Source organism: Dermacentor silvarum, chromosome 2, assembly GCF_013339745.2.
Source record: "Dermacentor silvarum isolate Dsil-2018 chromosome 2, BIME_Dsil_1.4, whole genome shotgun sequence".
Lineage (NCBI taxonomy): Eukaryota > Metazoa > Arthropoda > Arachnida > Ixodida > Ixodidae > Dermacentor > Dermacentor silvarum.
The window spans coordinates 49,708,494-49,731,601 of NC_051155.1; the positions used below are offsets into that span (position 1 = coordinate 49,708,494).

The 23,108-nt window shown below is 46.4% G+C and overlaps 1 protein-coding gene and 1 pseudogene across 1 annotated transcript in view; both read left to right on the forward strand.

Moving 5' to 3' along the window:
• Positions 1–4,592, forward strand: part of LOC119440006 (trichohyalin-like) — a 32,144-nt pseudogene extending 27,552 nt beyond the window's left edge.
• Positions 4,593–4,685: 93 nt separating this feature from the next.
• LOC119440008 (uncharacterized) overlaps positions 4,686–23,108 on the forward strand; it is a 334,203-nt gene continuing 315,780 nt past the window's right edge. The window contains exons 1-3 of the mRNA XM_049662710.1: positions 4,686–4,744; positions 8,784–9,066; positions 13,584–13,734. Of these exons, the coding sequence (XP_049518667.1) occupies positions 4,686–4,744; positions 8,784–9,066; positions 13,584–13,734 (493 nt within the window). The remainder of the gene's footprint in view (positions 4,745–8,783; positions 9,067–13,583; positions 13,735–23,108) is intronic.

Consider the following 23,108-nt stretch of genomic DNA (forward strand, 5'->3'; position numbering starts at 1 on the left):
GGAAGAATTCTATACTGCCTTGTACAGTTCCCAGAGCAGCCAAGCTACTTCCATTCGAAGTAGTGATGATCAGGATAAAGAGACTCCTTCTATAACTAGCAATAAAGTTAGAAGTGCCTTGTAAGACACGTACCAGGGGAAAAGCTGCCGGAGTAAGATGGAATAACAGTCGATCTAATCAAAGATGGAGGAAATATCATGCTTGAAAAGCTTGCAGCCCTTTATACGCAATGCCTCACGACTTCAAGTGTACCAGAAAGCTGGAAGAACGCCAACATTATACTCATCCATAAGAATAGAGACGTTAAAGAATTGAAGCATTAGATGCCTATTAACTTACTTTGAGTATTGTATAAAATATTCACCAAGATAATTTCCCATAGAATCAGGGCAACACTTGACTTTAGCCAACCAAGAGAACAGGCTGGCTTCAGGAAGGGATATTCTACGATGGATCATATCCATGTCATCAATCAGGTTTCATACCTGATTGATACCTGGTTTCATACCTCAGAATCAGGTTTCATACCTGAGAAGGGAAGCCCAGTCGAGGACGGCAGAAAACTAGGTGGGGGTATGAAGTAGGAAATTTGCAGGCGAGAAATCTGCCGAGTACAATAAACCTCTCTACATGGCTTTCATAGATTATGAAAATACATTTGATTCAGTAGAGATACCAGCAGTCATAGAGGCATTGCATAATCAAGGAGTACAGGAGGCATACCTGAATATCTTGGCATAGATCTACAACGATTGCACAGCAACCTTGGTTCTCCACAAGAAAGGTAGAAAGTTACCTATCACGAAAGGGATCAGGCAAGGCGACACAATCTCTCCAATGCTATTCACTGCATGCTTAGAAGACGTATTGAAGCTCTCAGACTGGGAAGGCTTAGGAGTGAGGATCAATGGCGAATACCTCAGCAACCTCTGATTTGCAGATGACATTGTCCTACTCAGCAACAATGGGGACGAATTACAGCAAATGATTGAGGACCTTAACCGAGAAAGTGTAAGAGTGTGGTTGAAGATTCATACGCAGAAGACAAACAATATTGTATAGCCTGGTAAGAGAACAAGAATTCAGGATCGCCAGTCAGCATCTAGAGTCTCTAAAGGAGTACATTTATCTAGGTCAATTACTCACAAGGTACCCTGATCATGAGAAAGAAATTTACAGAAGAATAAAATTGGCTTGGAGTGCATACGGCTGTCACTGCCAAATCCTGATTGGGAGTTTACCACAGTCGTTGAGAAGAAAAGTGTACAATCATTGCATTCTACCCGTGCTAACAAATGGGGCAGAAACTTAGAGGTTAACAAAGAAGCTCGAGAACTTAAAGACCGCACAAAGATGGATGGAACGAAAAATGTTAGGTCTAACGTTAAGAGACAGGAAGAGAGCGGTGTGGAGCAAGGAGCACACGGGGATTGCCGATATTCTAGTTGACATTAAGCGGAAAAAATTACTCCATCTCCCGTTAAAGGGAACCATGTGTGGATGCGAAGCAGCGGGGAAATGGTTAGCTTGAGCGGGAGATGGTTTCGCGGCAGCGGCCCGAGCGCTCATCGCGACGCTGCACAGGAGAGAGAATGAGGCGCGCGCGCTCCGTCATTCTCATACCGCGGAACTACCGTGCCGCCCCCAACGGAGTGTGCAGCTTGAGCGGGAGATGGTTTCGCGGCCGAGCGCTCATCGCGGCGCTGCACAGGAGAGAGAATGAGGCGCGCGCGCTCCGTCATTTTCATACCACGGAACTACCGTGGCGCCCCCAGCGGAGTATGCAGCTGTCGCACCCCCTGTCGAGAGCGCCCCTCCGGATTCCTAGGGGAGCGAAGGGGGGGGGGGGGCTAGGAGAGGAGAGAGAGGTGGCGGGGACGCGCATGCGCTGTGGGGGTGTGGCACGTGGCCGCCACTTCGTAGAGTATTCCTAGAGGAGAGAAAGGGGGGAGGTAAGGAGAGAAGATAGAGTGGGAGGGGATGTGCATGTGCTGTGGGGGTCTGGCACGCGGGTGCCGCTCCGTACAGGATTCCTAGACGAGAGAAAGGGGGGAGCGTAGAAAAGGAGAGAGAGGGGAAGGCGACGCGCAAGCGCGGTGGGGGTGCGGGACGCGGGACAACAGACAGAGTCGCCGGCAAGAAATGCTTCGCATTTAAAATGGATCTGGACAGGCCATGTAATGCGTAGGATGGATAACGGGTGGACCATTAGAGTTACAGGTTGGATACCAAGAGAAGGGAAGCCCAGTCGAGGACGGCAGAAAACTAGGTGGGGGTATGAAGTAGGAAATTTGCAGGCGCAAGTTGGAATCAGCTTGCGCAAGACAGGAGTAATTGGAGATCACAGGGAGAGGCCTTCGTCCTGCAGTGGACATAAATATAGGCTGATAATGATGATGGTGACCAGCGTGCCATTGACTGTCTGGTTCGCGAAAATTGACTGCTGTGCAGTTAGTCCGTGTGCTAGACTCAGCTATAAAGGCAATGTTTTCCCAATCAAATGTGTAGTAAAAGCTTGCGACAAAAGTATGCTTTACGGTGTGAAAACATCACACATGCTCAGAAGGACTCGAAGCTTACAGAGCCCATCACACAGTGGTAAATATATGTTGAGGAAAAAGAGGGGTGCCCCATTGACACGGTTGCTACGGTAAGTCACCGTGTCGTTGAAAATGTGCGTCCGATCTATCCGCGGCAAAATTGTGTCGTTGCAAATGTGCGTCCGGCACTATCCGCGGCAAAACTGACGTACAGGTGGAAGCATATATACACTGCAGCAGTAGGCCCAGCAGCTGGCTTGGTGCCTTTTAATGCGTTGGCATTCTTATGGCAGTTCACGCACTTTCCTGGGGCTATCTACCTACAAAGTTGTATATATGATGGTTCCTATGATGGTATCATGATCTATGATGGTATCTAACAGTTCTCCTGTCTACCAGCTGTAGTGGTCGAGACATATTAGCTGCACAGTGGTGCCCTCTAGGCATGAGCAAGGCGACGCGTGCAAAATAAAAGGACTTAGAGTTTGGTTCTAAAGAGTGTGGTGGTTGCCTCGGCATGCTCCGCTCCGTTGTGGCCTACCAGCACGGCGTGACAGGAATGCCACGCGATGTGGTTTCAGATGTAGGGTGCTCTAGAAAAAAAGTCACAGGCCTGCGCGGCACACGCAGCACAGTCACAGCTCAAGAGTAGCTCCAATTTGGGAACCACGCACAACAGGGTCTTCGCGGCAGTCTGTTCGCCTCGTTTTGGCGAGAATGATCCGAACTGCCCGCCCGGCGTCGACGGCGAGCGGCGGCTTGTAATTCTCTCTGCACAGCCGTCTGCTGAGCCCGATCAAACCTTACAACTGCAAACTACATGTCGGGCGCGCTGCGTTTGCAGGAACATTGACTAGATGGCGCCACCATACTGGCGGAGGCTCGGGTCGTCTGCCCCTGCGCGCTTGGGAGCGTTTTAGAGCATCTTTCCGCTACCGGATAGCAAGCTCTTGCGTAGCTCAGATTCTGCTCCTGGACGCCATGCTTTACGGACGCAGAATGGAAGGCTCCTCGAGAGCTGCGACAGCGGCCGATGTTGGCCATGGTGCCCCGTGCTCTGCGTTGCCCAAGGATTACCGTGTCATCTTGCCTCTGTTGTAAACAGGTGAAGGACAAAGACGCGCAGTTGTATTGCACTGCGACGTCACTGGACGCCCGTATGAAATCGTCGACTTCCGCAAGCCCCTGAAGGATGCTGGAGTAATGCAGCAGGTATGGGGAATTGGTGCATACCAAATGTCTCACGTGTGGCTGCTGAACTTGAAGACAGATGAGGCAAAGCAAGCGCTGCTAGACGCCGGACCGCTACTGGCGAAGAATCGGCCGTGCCTCATAACTGCCCCGGCACGTCAAGCGCTCCAGATCAAGCTACGCTGGGTCGCATCGACGTCACTTCTGAGACCAGACGACGAGCCTTTCCAGAGTATGGTGAAGTAAAGGAAGTCATCAGCGATCGGTGGAAGGCGGAGGACTTTGAAGGTGCCGAGTCAACCACTCGTCTCGTGCGTCTTTTTCTGCGTGAGGGTGTCACCCCATACCGCGTCCGGCATCAGATGCGTCTTGGTAGCGGCACTGCGCTTGTGGTTGTACCTTGGTGTTGCCACAATACTGGACACATCCGACGTGAATGCCGAGTGCTCAGGTGCGCTGCTTGCCGAGCGTTCGGGCTCGAGAAGGCTAATTGTACTCGCTAGTACGCCAGAGTTGCAAGCGCAGGCGGAGATGTGGACCGGAGCGAGATTGACGAGGAGGAAGCGGATAGCATGGCTGCAGCGGCGGCGTCCACCAGCGACGGGGCTACAGTGGTCGCATCCACCACAGACGCAGCCTCGCAAGAGAACACGGCCGCAGACGCTCGGGCAGGAGACGCCACTGTGGCAGGCGCATCGACAGTACAGCACGAAGAGGAAGAAGTTTCGCAAGAACGCACTTCGGAAACAGACTTTTCAAAGCAGCAGCCGCCAACAAGCGTGTCTGGGACTGATAAGAAAACAGATGCACTGAGGACTGCAGCAAGTGAAGCCGTCGCGCCACTGGGAGACAATGACTAGACGGACGAAGCTGCAGTGTACGCCGAGGCAACGTCTGCGAAGCGTCGACTCAACGAAGCAGGCAAGACGTCACAAGACACGCGGCTGCGAGCAATGGAGAGGCACGAGAACGTGCCCGGAACCAAGAAGCCTCGTGTGGCCAGCCAACAGCGGTCGGCGTCACTTACACGCGGCGGTGGCGGCAAATCGACGCCCTGAGCGTCGAGTGGACGGTGTGATACTATACGGCAAGGTATATGGAGGGAACGCCGTAGGCTCGGTCTGGTGTCACTCGCCAATATGGAGTCCTTAGAGAGGTCGATAAAAATTGCAACACTTAACGTCCGTGGGCTTAGTGCCAAGAGGCGACAAAATCAACTTTACCACCTCGTAACGGAGCACGACCTCGATATTGTAGCCATTCAGGAGACTAAAGTGGAGGGAGAGGACCAGACGGAGCGTATGGTGCGTCCTTTTGCGAGACGCTATGAAGTTTGTGTTGCCCATGCGGTAGGTTTGTCTTCGGGGTGCATTTTGTTTATTCGGCAGAGCCTTGGTGCTGTAGTGCAGTCGGTGAATACGTGTGAGTCAGGCCGTTTCGTTCTGATATCAGAAAATTGGCGTGTAATTTGTTTGTACGCACCAACTAAGGCTCACGAGCGAAGGTAAATTTTGGAAGAAATTGAGACGTACTTGAAGTGTGAGCGCAGACTAATTTTAGCGGGAGATTTCAATTATGTCGGTGCGGGTCGTGACAAAACCAGTGGGAAGAAACACAATGATGCGAGTACTGCCGTTTTGAGAGATATGACCGCCGAATTTCATCTAGAAGAGGTGGGTGAATGTCTTTGGGGCGGAAAATCAGTCATCTTTACTCACTTTCAGGGTACAAGCCATGCTAGACTTGACAGAGTGTACGTGTCAGCTGAGTTCATTCTTTCGTGTCGGGATTACAGATTCACACCTGTTGCGTTTAGTGATCATTGTTGGGTTTCTTTCTGTGTTGGAAAACAAAGAAGGAATAACAAAGTATTTTCTTGGGATCTCTGGAAATTTAATGCAATCTTGCTGAATGATGACGAGTTCTGTAAACAGTTTCTTAAGGCTATAGATAAAATAACAACTCAAAACTTAGATAGCTGGGAACATAAATTGGAAGTTTGTTAGCCAACAATTAAATTAAAAGCACTTGAAAGAGGCAGTGTTTTTAGACACGCGGAAAAAGAAATTGAGTCCCGTCTTACATGGAATCTGCAGCAATTATTTGAAGCGGAAAGTACACAACCCGGTTACTTCTCAGAAGACATAAAAAGCATAAAGCATAAACTTGAGTTGATAGACCAAGAGCCATACAAGGGAGCATTTATTCGTGTCAGAGCTGAGAACTTGTGCACAGGTGAAATGCCAACAAAACGTGCCTTGGGAGTCGAAAAGAAATATGCTTCACAAAATGAAATAACAGAAATAGAACATAATGGGTCATTGCTTACCAACACGGAAAAAATAGGAAGTTCTTTTTTCGAATATTACAAATTACTGTTTTCTCGTGGTCAAGTTGACGCTGATCGATTCAAAAATGACTTCGTTTCATTGATGCCAACATTAGACGACGAAACCAAGGAAATTTTAGAAGTACCCATAACAGCAGAGGAGGTGAAGGAGGCGATTGATCGTTTAAATAATGGCAAGTCACCGGGGCCGGATGGCTTAGGCGCTGCATTGTACAAGGCGTTTAAGGGGGTTATCGCACCAGTTTTGACTGAAGTATACAACGAGGCTTATGAGAAAAAACTTCTTCCGCCGTCCTTTCTGTCAGCACACACGGTCTTAATACCAAAAAGTGAATACCCAATCAAATTGCGTGATGTTACATCGTATAGACCCATTAGTCTGACAAACATAGATTATAAAATATTAATGAAAGTATTGGCTAACAGGTTGCAGACAGTAATGAAAGATTTAGTCGGTCCGCACCAAATGTGCGGAATAAAAGGAAGGACAATTATGAGAAACATACGCATAGCACGATCAATCCTTGAATGCTGTGGACGCAGTGCAACGCAGTGTCGCCATGCTGCAGGTTGACCTTGAGAAGGCATTCGACCGCGTGCCGCATGACTTGCTTCTATCTATACTTGATTATGTAGGCAATGTGATCAGCGAAGGTGTGGGGATGGCTTAAGCCGGATGTACAACGAGGCTGATAATAAACAAATCAGTAGGAGAGTGCATACCAATACAGTAAGACACAATACAGACAGTAAGACAATACAGTACAGTAAGAGTCAGTAAGACAAGGGTGCCCGTTATCACCGCTTCTGTTTCGTATATATATTGAACATTTTTGTCTAAGCGTAATTAGGAACGACGCGATGCGAGGATTCAACTTATATAAAGCCGAGGTCAGCCTTCTTGCTTACGCTGATGACATTGCAGTTTTCTGTGTTGATCATGAAAGTGTAATGCACACTGTCAATGCTGTAAAAAGTTTTTGTCAGGCAAGTGGTAGTGCTGTAAACTGGGACAAGTGCCTTGGGTTTTGGCATGGGGAATGGGACGTTGCTCCCAGGGTGTTTATGAACATTAAATGGCAAGAAACACCGACAAAATACTTAGGTGTGCCCCTGCAGTACTACTGTGACAGCGAGCCTTATTGGAAGAAACAAACAGAATTGTTGCGTGAAAAAGCACAAAAAATGGAAAGGCAGGGATCAGTCCATTTTCGCACGGACCACGACCAATTCAGGCTGGTGCTCGCAAACCAACATGCAGCTTTGAAAAAGGAAGATAAAGACAACACAGAGGTAATAAATGAAACCGTAACTAGGCTGATCTCAGAAGCAGCAACTGATGTGGGAGGTAAGGCACGAAGGCAACCAGCAGGTAAGCTCTCCCAAGTAACAATGGACCTAATAAGGAAACGACAAAGAATGAAAGTATATAGCTCAAAAGATCAGCTACGGCGTGCCTCATAATCAGAACTGGTTTTGGCACGTAAAACCCCAGAAAGAAGAAGAAGAAGAAGATCAGATAGGATTCGTTGAACTGTCAAAACTGATCGACAAGAAGAAAGTAAGGGATATTCAGAATTATAACGTGAGAAATATTGAGGAAGCAGTAAAAAATGGCCGAGGCATGAAATAAGTGAGAAGAAAACTTGGCATAGGACAAGGCAAGATGTATAAACTTAAAGATAAGCAGGATAATATCAACAGCAGTTTCTACGACACAGTAAAAGAAGCGGAAGAATTCTATACTGACCCGTACAGTGCCCAGAGCAGCCCAGCTACTTTCGTTTGAAGTAGTGATGAAAAGGATACAGAGGCTCCTTCTATAACTAGCGATTAAGTTAGAAGCATTTTCTTAAGTTTCTGTGCGCAAACAAACAGGGACGAAGAAAAGGAGACACAAGGACGAGCGCTTTCTAACAACTGATGTTTATTATTGAGGAACCACCGGCTTAAATACCCACAGATCTGCGCGATCCTGTCAATAGAACATGTCAAGAGCGCATAAAATAACGCTTGTCATAAAATGCCGCTACGCGGTCAGCATAAAAAAAAACAGCAGTGTTCATAAAAACAAGCACAAAAGGCAAAAACGCGTTAAAGATATGATGACAGCAGCGAATTCTCTTTATCTAACAATGAAACACAGAGGTAATAAATAAATAACTGGACAAGCGTTATTTTATGCGCTCTTGACATGTTCTATTGACAGGATCGCGCAGATTTGTGGGTATTTAAGCCGGTGGTTCTTCAATAATAAACATCAGCTGTTAGAAAGCGCTCGTCCTTGTGTCTCCTTTTCTTCGTCCCTGTTTGTTTGCGCACAGAAACTTAAGAAAATGAATCTGTTCCAACTAGGCCGACTCGCAGTTATGCTTCAGTTCATTTCTAGTTCTTCCGGCCCTCTTTCTACTTGTCCGAACTTTGGCTTAAACAACCCAGCAGTTCTGGTGCCCATTATCGCGGTCTGTGAATGCAGAGCACGGGTGTTAAGCTGGTTCCTGAAACTTGGAAAATGCCAAAATGACGTGTTGCTGGTGACCGGATGGTTGCCCCCGTCTGCGGGACATGGGAGAAGAATAATCAAGATCTTGAGATCAGAGAGCCATAGACAGGTTAGACATTTCAAAGAATGTCTAAAGGTGGCCTGTTCGTCTCCTTCCGGTGGTCTGTTCAATGTGAAGGCTTTTCGTGACTGGTGCAGACAGGCAAATATTCTAACTGAAGCCATGTGGAACGATGTGCGTCGGACATTGCCGAAAAAGAAGAAACGAGATTTGCCAGAGGGACGCCTTCTAGTACTAGGGGGCGCAACGGTGGAAGAACGGCATCAAGAAGTACTCAAGCTGGGGCCAAAGTTCTGCGTGGAGCCAAGGATCGGCATCGTCGACAGATTATCACTTACAAGGGACATTGCCAGGAGTGTACCAGAGAAGGAAAAAGAACGATGTGTGGTGGAATGTGTGGATGTGGTGGCCAAGGCTTCGGTAAGCGATAGATCCAGACCTAATATTGATAGAACTGCTAAGTATTTGGTTGAGAATAATCTGCGTGTGGTTCAAGCTGACAAGGAAGGCTTTCTGGTTGTTGTACCAAATGATTGTTATTTAGAAAAAGCTTTCCTAGCGGTGAACAAGTGCTTTAGAAAAAGTGATGTGAATGTAGAAAATGTAAAAAAGAAGGCGGTGGAGCTTTTGAAGAAATGTAACCAAGAAAAGCTCGCGTCACATGTAAAGAACTCAAAAGGAATGATATTGGATATATTTTTTACTGCAAAAACACACAAGCAAGGAATTCCGTTTAGGCCAATTGTGTCCGAGCGAGGGTGTTGGCAGGTTCTGGTCGCAGGATTCTTGCAGAAAATGTTGAATTCCTTAGAAGTACAGGATCCGTACTTATTAAAAAACTCTGAAGGCCTTGTGAAATTTTTGGCATCAGATAGTACAAGTTGCAGCTGGGGATTCAGCATAGATGTTCAAGACCTCTATTATTCCTTGCCGCATGGGCCCTTAATGCGCAGTGTTAATGATTGCATAACAAATGAGAATGACGAGGTGTCATTTCGCAACACGTGCGGGATGACTGTTGAGTCCTTTCTTGAACTTCTGCATTTTTATTTAGCTAATACACATGTAGGATTCTGTGATGAAACGTATATACAGGCAGGGGGCGTGTGCATCGGGTCAAAGGTAGCTCCCATCCTTAGTAGCATTTTTCTGGGAAGCATAGACAGAGAGCTGGCAAAAGATTTAGAAGGTGTAGTATATAAGGTATACAGATATGTAGATGACTACTTGATCTTGGGCTGTCATGTAGACAAAGATGTTTTCAGAAATAGGGTAGTAAAATCCTTTAATTCTCTGGGCAAGGGCTTGACATTCACTTCTGAAGTACCAGTAGATAATAAGCTACGGTTTCTAGATGTCAAGTTAGAATTTCTACCGGAACATGTGTGTTGGTCATTCTCGCCCCGAGATGGAAAACCGCTAATGAACTATGCCTCTAACCATTCCAGGCTTGTGAAGAATGGTATAGTCATTTCATGTTTCAGATCAGCGTTGTTGAAATAATGTTATCACACTGTAAACATTGCATTTCTTGAACAAATCAATCGGTTGAGAAATGCTGGGTACCCACTCGTTGTGATGCTGGCGTCATGCTCTAGATTAATGAAACAACTAAAACAGGATAAAGAATCATGCACAAGTAATCAAAGACAGAAAGATTTAGCTTCTAAGGTGTCAGTGATTCCGTATGTTCATGGCCTTTCACACAGACTTAAGAAGGTGGCTGGGAGTTACGAAGTAAAAGTGGTGTTTTCAGCAAAAAACAAAATAGGTAGCGTGTGTTCTAAGGTCAAAAGTAAGTTTGAAAGTAAGGATGATGCTAAGAAAGGATGTAGTATAAAACATCCACGTAAGAACCAATTTGTCGATTGCGCGATGAACGTTGTTTATCAGATTCCTTTGACGTGTGGTCATGTGTACGTAGGGCAGACTTCGAGATGCGTTAACACGAGACTAAGGGAACACTTGTCTAGTCTCAAAGGTCGCCCTAGTACGCATTTGGCGATGCATTGTGAAGAACATGCGTGCTCACCTTGTCTTGAAAGCACCGCCATTTTGTTTAGGCATAGAAATCAAACCGCGAGAGAAATTGTGTAAGCTCACTGGATTGATAAACTAAAAGAAAAATGCATCAGTCATCCTTCTGTTTCATTGTTAGATAAAGAGAATTCGCTGCTGTCATCATATCTTTAACGCGTTTTTGCCTTTTGTGCTTGTTTTTATGAACACTGCTGTTTTTTTTTATGCTGACCGCGTAGCGGCATTTTATGACAAGCGTTATTTTATGCGCTCTTGACATGTTCTATTGACAGGATCGCGCAGATCTGTGGGTATTTAAGCCGGTGGTTCTTCAATAATAAACATCAGTTGTTAGAAAGCGCTCGTCCTTGTGTCTCCTTTTCTTCGTCCCTGTTTGTTTGCGCACAGAAACTTAAGAAAATGAATCTGTTCCAACTAGGCCGACTCGCAGTTATGCTTAAGTTAGAAGGACCTTGAAAGACATTACCAGGGGAAAAGCTGCTGGAGAATATGGAATAACAGTCGATTTAACCACAGATATCATGCTTGAAAAGCAAGCGGCCGTTTATACCCAATGCCTCACGACTTCGATCAAGTGTACGAGAGAGCTGGAAGAATACCCAAATTTTAGTAATCCACAAGAAGGGAGATGTTAAAGAATTGAAGAATTATAGGCCCATTAGCTTTGTTTCAGTATTGTATAAATTATTCACCAGAAAATTTTTAATAGAATCAGGGCAGCATTTCGCTTCAGTCAGCTAAGAGAGCAGGCTGGCTTCAGGATGTTCTACAGTCGCATCCATGTCATCAATCAGGGAATTGATAAATCTACGGAGTACAATCAACCTCTGTATGTGGCTTTTATAAATTATGAAACGAGCAGCCATGGAGGTACTGCGTAATCAAGGAGTACAGCACGCATACTTGAACATTTTGGGAAATATCTAGAAATATTCTACAGCTACCTTGTTTCTCAACAAGAAAAGCAGGAAATCACCTATCAAGAAACGGGTCAGGAAAGGACATGCAATTTCACCAATGATGTTCACTGCATGCTTAGAAGTACTATTAAAGCTATTTGACTGGGGAAGCTTAGTAGTGGGGATCCACGGCGAATATCTCTGCAACGCTCGGTTTGCTGATGACATTGTCTTATTGAGCAAAAATGGGGACGAATTCCAGCAAATGATTGAGCAGCTTAACCGAGATTGTGCCAGAGTGGAGTAGAAGACTAATATCCAGAAGACAAAGGTTATGTTGAATAGCCTAGCAAAAAACAAGAATTCATGATCGTCAGTCAGCCTCTAGAGCATGTACAGGAGTAGGTTTATCGAGGTCAATTCCGCACAGGGAACCCGGACCATGAGAAGGCAACTGAGAGAAGCATAAAAATGAGTTGGAGGGCATAAGGCAGGCATTACTAAATCCTGACTATGAGCTTATATACCACTGTCGTTGAAAAGAAAAGCATACAATAATTTTATTCTGCCGATGTTAACATATGGGGCAGAAACTTGGATGTTGACAAAGAAGCTGGAGAAGAAGTTAAGGACCGCCCAAAGAGCGATGGAACAAGAAACCTTAGGCATAACGCTAATAGACAGGAAGAGAGGGATGTAGATCAAACAGTAAATTGGGATAGCCGATATTCTAATTGACATTAAGAGAAAATAATGGAGCTGTGCAGGCTTTGTAGCGCGTAGGGTAGATAACCGGTAGATCATTAGAATTACAGAATCAGTGCCAAGGGAAGAGACGCACAGTCGAAGACGGCAGAAATTGGGTTGATGAAATTAGAAAATTTGAAAGCGCAAGTTGGAATCAGCTAGCTCAAGACAGGGGTAATTGGAAATCGCTGGGAGTGGCCTTCGTCCTGCAGTGGACATAAAAATCGTCTGATGAAGATGAAGAATTACAAAAATCTACTCTAAAGCTGAAACAAAGCTCGATAGGCTGGAAATAACGTAATAAGGAATGACTGGTGGCGACGCGACCTCGAAGTCATGGCCGTACCAGTCCGTTGTGTGATTTCACAGATTTTCGATGGCGTCTGCTGTGCCTAGTTATTAGTAACGGTACAGACTTTGACTACATTGTATTCTAAAACAGTCAACGAATGAGCTTAGCACGTTTCGAAAACTTTCACTCCACAGCTACGGCCCGGATACGAGAAAATACGCTGGAATCTGTGACGTCACACGGACGCACTGGCGCTGTTGTATCAAGTGGGACCTAGCATGCTGCCGATCAAATCGAATTACGGAAGTTCAAATCTCGAGGGACACTGACCACTGTCATCCCAGCCTGTTTCGGCTGCTGAACCGTACCTGTGATTCAAGCTTATTCTCGCTCTCTTGAAACGTAATATAAAATGGCCTAACCTCATTTTGATTAACCATATTTTTATTCTAAATATACATTTAACTTGTCATAAGTTTCGTTATAAGCTCTCGATTCTTTACATTCCTGAGCTACTAATGCGTCACTGCAGAAACTACGAGAGCGAGTGAAAAAAGCTGTTTCTTTAAGCGTAGCACCGGCGTCCAATTGTTTTTGAAATATCTTGTAAATGTATTCTCGACTCAGGCCTATAACTTATACAATCTGCAAGAAAGTTCGCTGTTGGGCTAGTTTCTTGGAGAGAAACCAGCGCAAATGATTTCCTTGCGCTGATTCTATTTTAAATGACAGTCTACGTTGCTAAGTGCATTATCACCACTAGTGAAGTTCCCGGAGCGCCTAAGTAGTTCTTTCTACACGACATAACGCCGCATTCTCTCGCATATTGCGACTGAATGAGGCTGTATAGAAAGTAACGCTAAGATGGAAGCGGTTGAATGCTGTGTCGCAAAGTGTTTGTGCCTTGCACAAAACGTCATATCCCAGTAGAATATACTCCTTGGAATGCTCTGGTGCAGACTTCTGTTCCACGTTCAGTTTGCGCCCTCCACGCAGCTAGCCTGTACTGGTACAATGACGGCCTCCAGGGGGCGTACAAGCCACCACCGGCATCTTGGGTCGACATAGTCCCGATGCAGGCAGACGACGAATTGGAAGCATACACAATGGGTGAGCTTGTTAAGTATCCGTATAAGTCTCTGTAGTAGGTAGGTGAGTTCCACTATTCCATTCCGAGTGATTTTATCGGCAGGGTTTCTTTTAGTTGCTGGCAATGCGGGATAGCGAGGATAATCAAAATATGTTGGGATGTTTTACTGCTAGACGAATTGAAAATGTTCTAGATTGATTGATTGGATTCTGTCTCATAACTTCACACGAGCTGCAACAAACGCTGCAGCGAATCTTCTGGAGTAATTTTTCCCACCTGAGGTTCTGTTAGGTGCGGGTGTTATTCGGTACTGAGTCCACGCGTTCCGCCCCGTTAGAAATGCGGTCGCCGCAGCCGGGAATTGCAGGCGTGACCGCGTGCTCAGCAGCACAACGCTGTAGCCAGTGTGTCCACCACGGCATGTGTCTTACTCGCGCTCTGCTTCGCCTACTATGTTTTTTTATTGCGCACTTATGTGGACACTCCAGGTAAATTTTTGCCGTCGCCTTGAGGTCCCGTATAAAGACCAAGTGCGATAAGAATGAGCAGGCCACCCGCCGTATGCTAAAGGTGCGAGAGCAAACGTGCGAGGGTTAGCCAAGAAGGATGGTGGCTTGATGGGCGCCGTGTTCCCGCGCGCGCAATATAGGAGGCCATGTGATCGAGCGTGCGCTAGGAAAGGAGCGTGCGGGTGTACTCCTCTAGCTTGTCCACGCCGGCGCATAGAAGCCCGAGTGGCACATACGTGGCCAGCTCGCCTTGCACGTGTGCAAGGTATCAGGGCGAGCCAAGATAGTAGCTGGCTTCATGCAAGCCTAATGTTGGAGGTCGCATAATTTAAGTTTGGGATGGACGGGGAAGCCCGCGGTAACTCAAAGCGTTCTTTCCCCGCTGTCGGCACTCGTCATCACTCCAGCCTTGCGACATAGTGTGTTCGTAGTCATCGAGTGACTACTCATATTTGTTCGTGCGCGCGTGGCACCATGTTTGTCAAGTTCCTTAGTATGCGAATGTTTACTGCAATTTATACCATTTAGAAACTGCCTACCATTGTGTAATTGTCTAAGACTTTGCTATCGCTATCAATGCTTAGCCTGTCGGGCGAAACTGTGACTTCTGTTTTTCTGTGTAATATTACTCACAGATGGTGTGGATGACGAGATCGACCTGACTCTTTACCAACAAGCCGTTGCGATAGCCGCTGCTCCAGCCAAAGCGGAAGTCGCTGTACGAGAGCCGTCGCATCTTGCCGAGAGCAAGGGCACGTTAGAGCAGACGCGATTGCAGGGCACTGGCTACAGCGAGTCGGTGTTTCCGGCAACGTCTTCGGGCGGAAACGGTTGGATTTCCTTGGCATCGGGTGTTCTGCACAAAACATTTCGTACGCTTCCCAAGTACGAACTTCAGAAGATCGCCAGTGGAAGCAAGCGGCTCGGTCAGATGATCCTGATGCGTAACTTCTCTGACACGCCAACTGCCAGTCAACTGTCCGGCGATGAGCGAGGTATGTATGTCAAATAGGGGGTGTTTTCTTTAAGCTTGCACACACGACAGCGAAAGATAACGAATCGGCCCATATAGTATAGCAATTTACACTGACCTTGCAGATGTGAGGTTAGGTGGGCTTAGGTTCGGTAGCCGGCTCAGTTCTGTACGGAATTACGCAGCAAAACAAGCGGTGCCTAAATATGCTCACTTCAACCGATATAGGCCTTGAATCGCATAATTCGTTGGTAAATCAAAGCATTATTTGCCTTCCGCCTCGGCGCTTGGTGTGCTTGCTCGGTCGGTTTCTCTCCGAGTAAAGTGGGCCGATCCTGAAGGCTGTGCAGCAGTGAACTGGGCCTATCCTTCTTCATCATCGTCATCATCATCCAATTTTTATGTTCACTGCAGGACGAAGGCCTTTGCCAGTGATCTCCAGTTACCCCTGTCTTGCGCTAGCTTATTGAAACTTGCGCCTGCTAATTTCCTGATTTCATCACCCCACCTATTTTTTTACCATCCTCTGCTGTGCTTACCTTTCCTTGGCACCCATTTTGTAACTCTAATGGTCAACCGGCTATCGACCCTACGCATTGCATGGGCTGCTCAGTTCCATTTCTTTCTCTCAACGTCAACTAGAATATCGGCCATCCCCGTTTGCTCTCTGATCCACACTACTCTGTACTGTCTCTTAACGTCACGTCTTACAGTTTTCGTTCCATCGCTCTTTGCGTGGTCCTTAACTTGTTCTCGAGCGTCTTTGTTAACCACCAAGTTTCTGCCCCAAATGTTAGCACCGGTAACATGCAATTACTGTACACTTCCTTTCAACGACATTGATAAGGTCCCAGTGAGGATTTGGTAATGCCTGCCGGGCGCACTTCAACCCATTTTATTGCGATAGCAATTATATGGACACTCCAAAGCAGATTTCTGCCGTCGGCGTCGTCGACGCCGTCGCCGTCGCCGTCGCCGTCGCCGTTGCCGTCGCCGTCGCCGGGAGGTTCCGTATGACGTCAATGGAAATGAAATCGTCGCCGCGCGCTGCCGAACGCTGTATCTGCGACTGAAAGGGCGCGAGGGACGCGCGCTTTCACGGGGAGTGAACCCACGGCGGAGAACAAACGCGCGTTCTGCGCCGTGCTCCCTTAAGGGCTGCAGAAGTAGGTGTCTCTTTCCTCCTTTACAATAGATGTAGAGCAAACGCGCCTTCTTCCGACGCGTGGGGGGTGGGGGGGGGGAGGCGACGTTTAGCTGCGGTACCAAGTGCCTATTTATATCAGAGGCTCCGGCAACAATTACCAACGCCGCACGTATTTTGTGCGAACGCGAGCAAAACGCCGACGGCGTCGACAACAGTTCTGCGTGTTGCCGGTGCTGCTGCATGTCCAAGTTTATACAGCTGATAAAGCTACTATCATTACTCCGTATAGCTCTCTAGAAATTTGCTATCGCAATTGATGCTTCACCTTTCAGGTGAAACTGCGACAACTTTTTTTTATTCTTCTGTAAATTTCCCTCTCGTGGTCAGGGTCGCCTGTGGGTAATCGTCCTTGCTCGACTGTAGTGGTTGACTGGCGATCATGAGTTCTTGTTTCCTTGCCAGGCTGTTCAACATTACCTTTGTCGCCTGCATATTAACCCACAATTGGTCTTTCTTGATTAAGGTCCTCAATCATTTGTTGCAATTCATCTCTAGTCAATGCTGAACAGGACAGTGTCATCTGCAAACCGAAGGTTGGTGAGATATTTGCCGTTGATCCTCACTCTTAAGCCTTCCCAGTTTAATATCTTGAATAATTCTATAAATCAGTGAATGATGCCCTTGGCGAGATAGTCTCCACGTCTGGCCACTTCCTTGATATGTGATTTTTTGCTTTTCTTGTGGAGAACCAAAGTAGCTGTGGAATCTTTGTAGATATTTCCCAAGCTATCCACGTATGCATCCTGTACTACTTATTACGCAAACCTCCATGACTTTTGGTATCTGTACTGAATGAAATGCCTGAATGTTGATTGTACTTTGTATATCTCTTAGTTACCTGATTCATGACATCGATGTGATCCATTGTACGCGTAGAATATCCCTTCGTGAAGCCACCCTATTCTCTTGGTTGATTGAAGCGAAGTGCTGCCCGATTCTATTGAAAATTATCTTGGTGTATATTTTATACAATACTGAAATAAAGCTAATGGACTTATAATTCTTCAATTCTGTAACGTTTCCCTACTTTTGGATTACTAAAATGATGGTATTCTTCTAGCCCTCTGGTACACCTGAAGTCGTGAAGCATTGCATTAAAGGGCCGCAAGCTTTACCAGCAGAATATCTCCTCCATATTTTAATAAATCGACTTTTATTCCATCTTCTCCTGCCGCTTTTCCCCAAGACGTGTCTTGTAAGGCCACTCTAACTTCCTCGCTAGTTGTACAAGGAGCCTTTGCATCCTGTTCATCACTACTTCCAGTGACAATAGCGTGGCTGCACTGGGTCAGTAAAGAATTCTTCTGCTGCATTTATCATCGATATCATCGATATTGTTGCAAAATCATCGATATTGCTGATGACATTACCCTGCGTATCTTTCACTGCATACATTGTGCCTTGTTCTAGACTAAGTTTCTCACTGATTTCATGCTGCGTCAATATTTTACTGCTTCCTCAACCCTCTCCACATTATAATTTCGAATATCAATTACTTTCATTTGTTGACCAGTTCTGACAGTTCAGCGAATTCTACTGATATTTTGAGCTATATACTTCCATGCTTTGTCATTTATTTATTAGGTCCTTTGTTACTTAGGCGAGTTTACCTATTGGTTGCCTTGGTGCGTTAGATCCCTATCAAAATGCTGCTTCAGAAGTCAGCTTAGTTACGGGTTCATTCATTACATATATGTTTTCTTCATCTTCCTGTTCTACAGCTGCATATTTGTTTGCGAGCACCAGCCTGAATTTGCCTGTTTTTGGCCTAACTGCGTCTATGTTGGCCTGTTTCTTTCTGACTAATTTCACTCTTTCTCTCTTCAAATTGAGATGAATCCTAGACCTCAATAGCCTATGGTCACTGCCCTGTACCTTGCCTAACACTTCTACATCCTGCACTATATGCTCGGATCGGCCGAGGATATGAAATCCATTTGATTTCTTGTTTTTACATTGGGGCTTTTCCAGGTCCACTTCTTGTCACTGCACTTTCTGAAGAAGGTATTCATTATTCGGAGTCTATTCCTTTCCACAAATCGTACTAGCATCTCTGCTCTAGTGTTCCTAGAATAGATGCCGTAGTTGTCAATTTCTTGTTTCGCAGCTTGCTTTTCCACCACTTTTGCATTGAAGTAGCTCACGACTGCAGTATACTGAGATTACAACTTTGTCATTGCTAATTCAACATCTTCATAGAAGTGTCCTATTTCTTGATCATGACGTGAAGTTGGAGCGTAGGCGTATACTACCTTTTACCTGTATCCCCTAATGAGCTCTATTGCGACGACTGCTACCCTCTCATTAATGCTGTAGAATTCATCAATGTTTCCCGCTACATATATATGGATAATAAATCCTACTCCATAGTCTCTCTTATCTGGAAGACCTCTGTAGCTGAGGTCGTGGCCGTTGTAGGCAGCACCGTATAGGCCTACGCCGGACATGATATAAAAAAATTCCGGGAAATGCTGGGGATGATTTGGTAGTGCTTAGCCTAGCCCAAGTACGTAGCCATTACCTTGCGATAGCCAATCAATAGCCAATCACTACCTAATCAATAATCGATGAGTAATAAATAAATTAAGGGAAATGCTGGGAATGACCTTGGTAGTGCTTAGCCTAGCCCAAATACGTGGCCAATACTTTGCGATAGCCAATTGATAGCCAATCAATAGCTAATCGATAATCGACCAATAATCAAGAAATTCCGGAAAATGCTGGGCATGACTTGGTAGTGCTTAGCCTAGCCCCAAGGCCAGGACTAGCGAGGTGCCCATTAGCTCCGCTGTCTCTTCAGCATTGTGCCTCCAGTGCAAGTTACGCAAATATTTTTCTTGTCCCGCTGCGCTCTGCGTTAGCTCTCAGTTTTCGCCCTGCGTGATCGCCCGGTTACGAGGTAGGACGCCGACGCTCGCCGCCGCAAGAGCTGCGCTCTAAAGCTACCTGAGCGTAGTGCAGCAAATCGGGTGAAACGTAATTTACCTACCTCCCCGATTTTCTGCTTTTCCTCCTCTTTCTCGCAGATTCCAGCGCGTCCATTTGATCCGCACAATTTTATTTAGTTCGTAAAGATGGAAAAGTTCTCAGTGCAGCATATAGGCTTCATGAATCGGCCCGTTCGGATGGATAACGGACGTTACTCGCACGACAAATCGTAGTGTCCGCGCAGTTTGCTAAAAATATTCACTAAATAAAGTTGTATTTATTCACTTTGGAGAACATTTTGAAATTGCGGAATTGAAAACAAGAAGTAGCAAGGACTAGCACAGCTTTCTAGATATCAATCAAACGAAATTCATTGCCCGTTCTAGCAGTTCCTTTCACGGTCGTAATAGGAACGTCCATTGCATCTTTTAGCGGATGTTGGGCTCAGATGTTACGAAAGTGGTGCTTAGCGTTTCTGTTAAGCAGACGTGACTTCACTACTGCGCGGACCCAGCGCTCTTTGTGCCATCACGACTGAACTGTTCCAACTGGCCGAAAATCACCGCTATAATAAGCTATGAAGAAATCCGTAAACGCGGTGGTAGTATCCAACCTCTGTCTGCTCGAATCTAAGCATCCAAATGCTGCCACCGTTAGGCCACGTTCGCACGCATGCTTCTGTTGTGCCAAAGCAGCTTCTGTTGTGCCAAAGCAGCTCTTTGAAAGGTCTCTCTCTTGCGTCACTTGCCAGTTTCTCACATTCTTACCTCATGACAGCTAGCTCTTGAGACGCCGTGTTAGAATGCACGGCCTTTGGGATCTGCCCGTATCTTTCGTCAGATGGATACTTACAAAGGGTCGAGTTCCGCCTATAATGCTATCGCATTAAAAAGGGTTCCCGTGTTCCTGAAATTCTGGCGTTTATTATTTTCAGAAATCGCCGCAAAGAGTGTCAAAAGTACGCTGGAGAAGGACTTCGGAGGAGACGCGAAGTTCGCATACGAGGACTACGCTTCCTTCGACGAAGGAGTGGTGCCCAGCTTGTCGTGGTCGTCCGCGACAAAAGCTCGGGACAAGACTCGGCCCCTGTGGGTTTTCATTGCATTTTTAGAAACATTACCCACAACGTGAAAACATGGTTGCAACGCCCAGCTTTGTTAAAATGATGTTCTAAAACTCTCTAAATATTTGTTAAAAGAAAATAAATGCTGTTACTATATACATGACTTTCACTCATTGTTTAGACGTCACTTTCCTAAATGGAAGCATAGCGTGATGCTCGTGCAGTGGTGAAATAGTGTGTTATTATATGCTAGCGTATGAAGTTATCTTTAAATGGCTTTTATTTATAGTAGCATGATGCAGTTATGATGAAGAGGTGAAAACGTTGCCAGACAACTGACTAAATTGTGGAACACTTTCATGGTTAACTTCTATCCACAAATGAAAACAAGCGGCGAACACAGTCCTCTGCGGTTGTCGAACCAAATGAGAGGGCTTTGGATAGGAATCAAAAGTCAGTCTGGTATTTATAAATTCGCCTCCGTACATTCCAGTGTGAACCTTATTGGTTGAACGCGTTCCCCAGAAAGGAAAGCAACACAACAATGAAAGGGTGGGCCAAAAGATCGAAGCTTACATTCACATTTAAAAAGTACAGCGTCACATAACTTCGATCGTCACCGTTCCGTCTTTGTTGTTCTTTCGTCATCACTCAGCGAGTCGTCACGTCGTCACTTCGAAGGGTTTGGGTGCGAGCTAGTTGCCCCTCACTTCCCGTCTCAGATTACCGTCACTTCATCCTCGTCATTCTGACATGGTCATGCCGTTGCCTTCAGGCCTTCGTGCTTACACCGCCATCGTTCTACCGTAGTCAGCCTCCCTTCGAAAGCGATCTGCACCCGCCAATCCCATCGTGTTTCCACCTTGATTGTTGTGCCATCGTCAATGAATCAATGTTTCCATCGTTGTCATTCAATTCTTGTCATTCCATTGTTGTCGTTCGTCCTTTGTCTGTCACATGCCGTCTTGTAGCAATCGTAGTCAATGCAATCGTCGGCGTGATGTAGCTGTAATCATATTGCAGTCGTGGTTCAATCGTCATCGTTCCACCTTCGTCAGTCTGTCTTCGTCCTTACCTTGTCGTCATTCAAGTGTCGTGATGCCATTGTCGCCACTAATTAGTCGTCGTTCCTTCTTCTAATGCAGTCGTGACACATTCGTCATCATGCAGTCTTCATGAAGCTCTGTTCACTCAGTAGTCGTCATGTCGCGGCTGTCAGGCCTCTGTGGTTCCATCGTGATCATTCCTTTGTCGATATAGCATTGCCATCCCAATGGCATAAATATCCACTGCCCAATACGAGAGGCAAGACTAAATAGGCGGGGAACAGAGAGGTCCATAAAAAGTGGGCGACATAAGCCATCACCGTTGTTGAACATACAAGAGGACGATGGCCGCCCAACGCCCGCGTATCATCATCAAGAAATGGGATCTGGACAGCCATGCCGTGCATCTCAGTTATTCGTGCTCGGTGTCGTGGAACCCGGGACTGCGACAGAGTCTGGGACTGTGACCGAGAATGTGAGGAGAATGGGACTGTGACTAGGCGGGAGCACCTTCCGTGTGTTGATGCTCTGGTCTAACCTTGCTCTTCAGCACTGCGCCCCGAGGTTCGCAATACTGCGATGTCCAAGAGTTACAGTGAGACACAACCTGACGGTCGAGCACTCAGAGAAACCAACAGTATGCCTACCGCGGCATCAGAAATTCAGTGCAACAAGACAACTTGGAGGATCGCAAGGCCAGGACGGCTAACTTCAGCGGCGACATCCGTCCTGTAGGCATAATCCTCGAAGTGAGTAGGACATTGAATCAGGACTTGTTGCACCATCGTAATGATGACTACTAGAGGAATGACAAGGCCGGAAGGCAGAGGTTCGTGAGACGTACACGCCAAGAAGGCCTTGCCTTAGAAAGTAGCAGCGTTATACCTACGAATGCGCGATATCATTCATCACACGTAGTGATGACTACAAAGAGAGATTGCACAGCGCTTGATTCGGGGTTCACCCTTGACGTTGCTGTTAAAGGAATCGGAAATCCAGGTATGGAGTCACTACAAGGCTCACGAAGGTATAGCGCGGAGGTGGTTTAAAGTTTGATTATGAAAAATCATCGGTTGCTGCCATCATCCGCCAGCGTATGTACGCTTATGGGCATGCACTCAGTTTTACAGTAAAATTCATGATCCATTCCACTCTGTGAAGGTGGGTGACCATCCAAGCTGTTTAGGGCACGACATAGAGGTGACACAGAATTTTGAACAAAGGTAATATCATATTTATTGTCATGATCGGTAGTCATCGTGACGATAGGTACACACACATTCGCGTATCACTTCTGCTAATAAATCTGTCCGTCATGTAAGACAACGAATAGCTCATACCCCTTAAGCAATGGCTGCACATCCGGCGTAAACGCTGCCTCCCCTTTACGGCGACGGAAGAGAAGTGAAGTTCTACGCTGGAAATGATGAGCGGCATGGAGCCAGCTGTCGAAGAAGACTACAACGAACGCGTGAGCAGTGGCACGAGCGCGTTCGCGCGGTTGCGCCGAGGGGCGCCATCGAGCCAGCTCTGGGAGAAGACGAGGACGCTCGAGCCATTGCTGATGATGATAGTTTTTCCGCGCGGATGCTATTGCTCAGCCATAGACAGCTTCGCTGCAAAAAGGCAGCTGATGTCAACATAGAAAAACTGACTTGGCTTGAAATA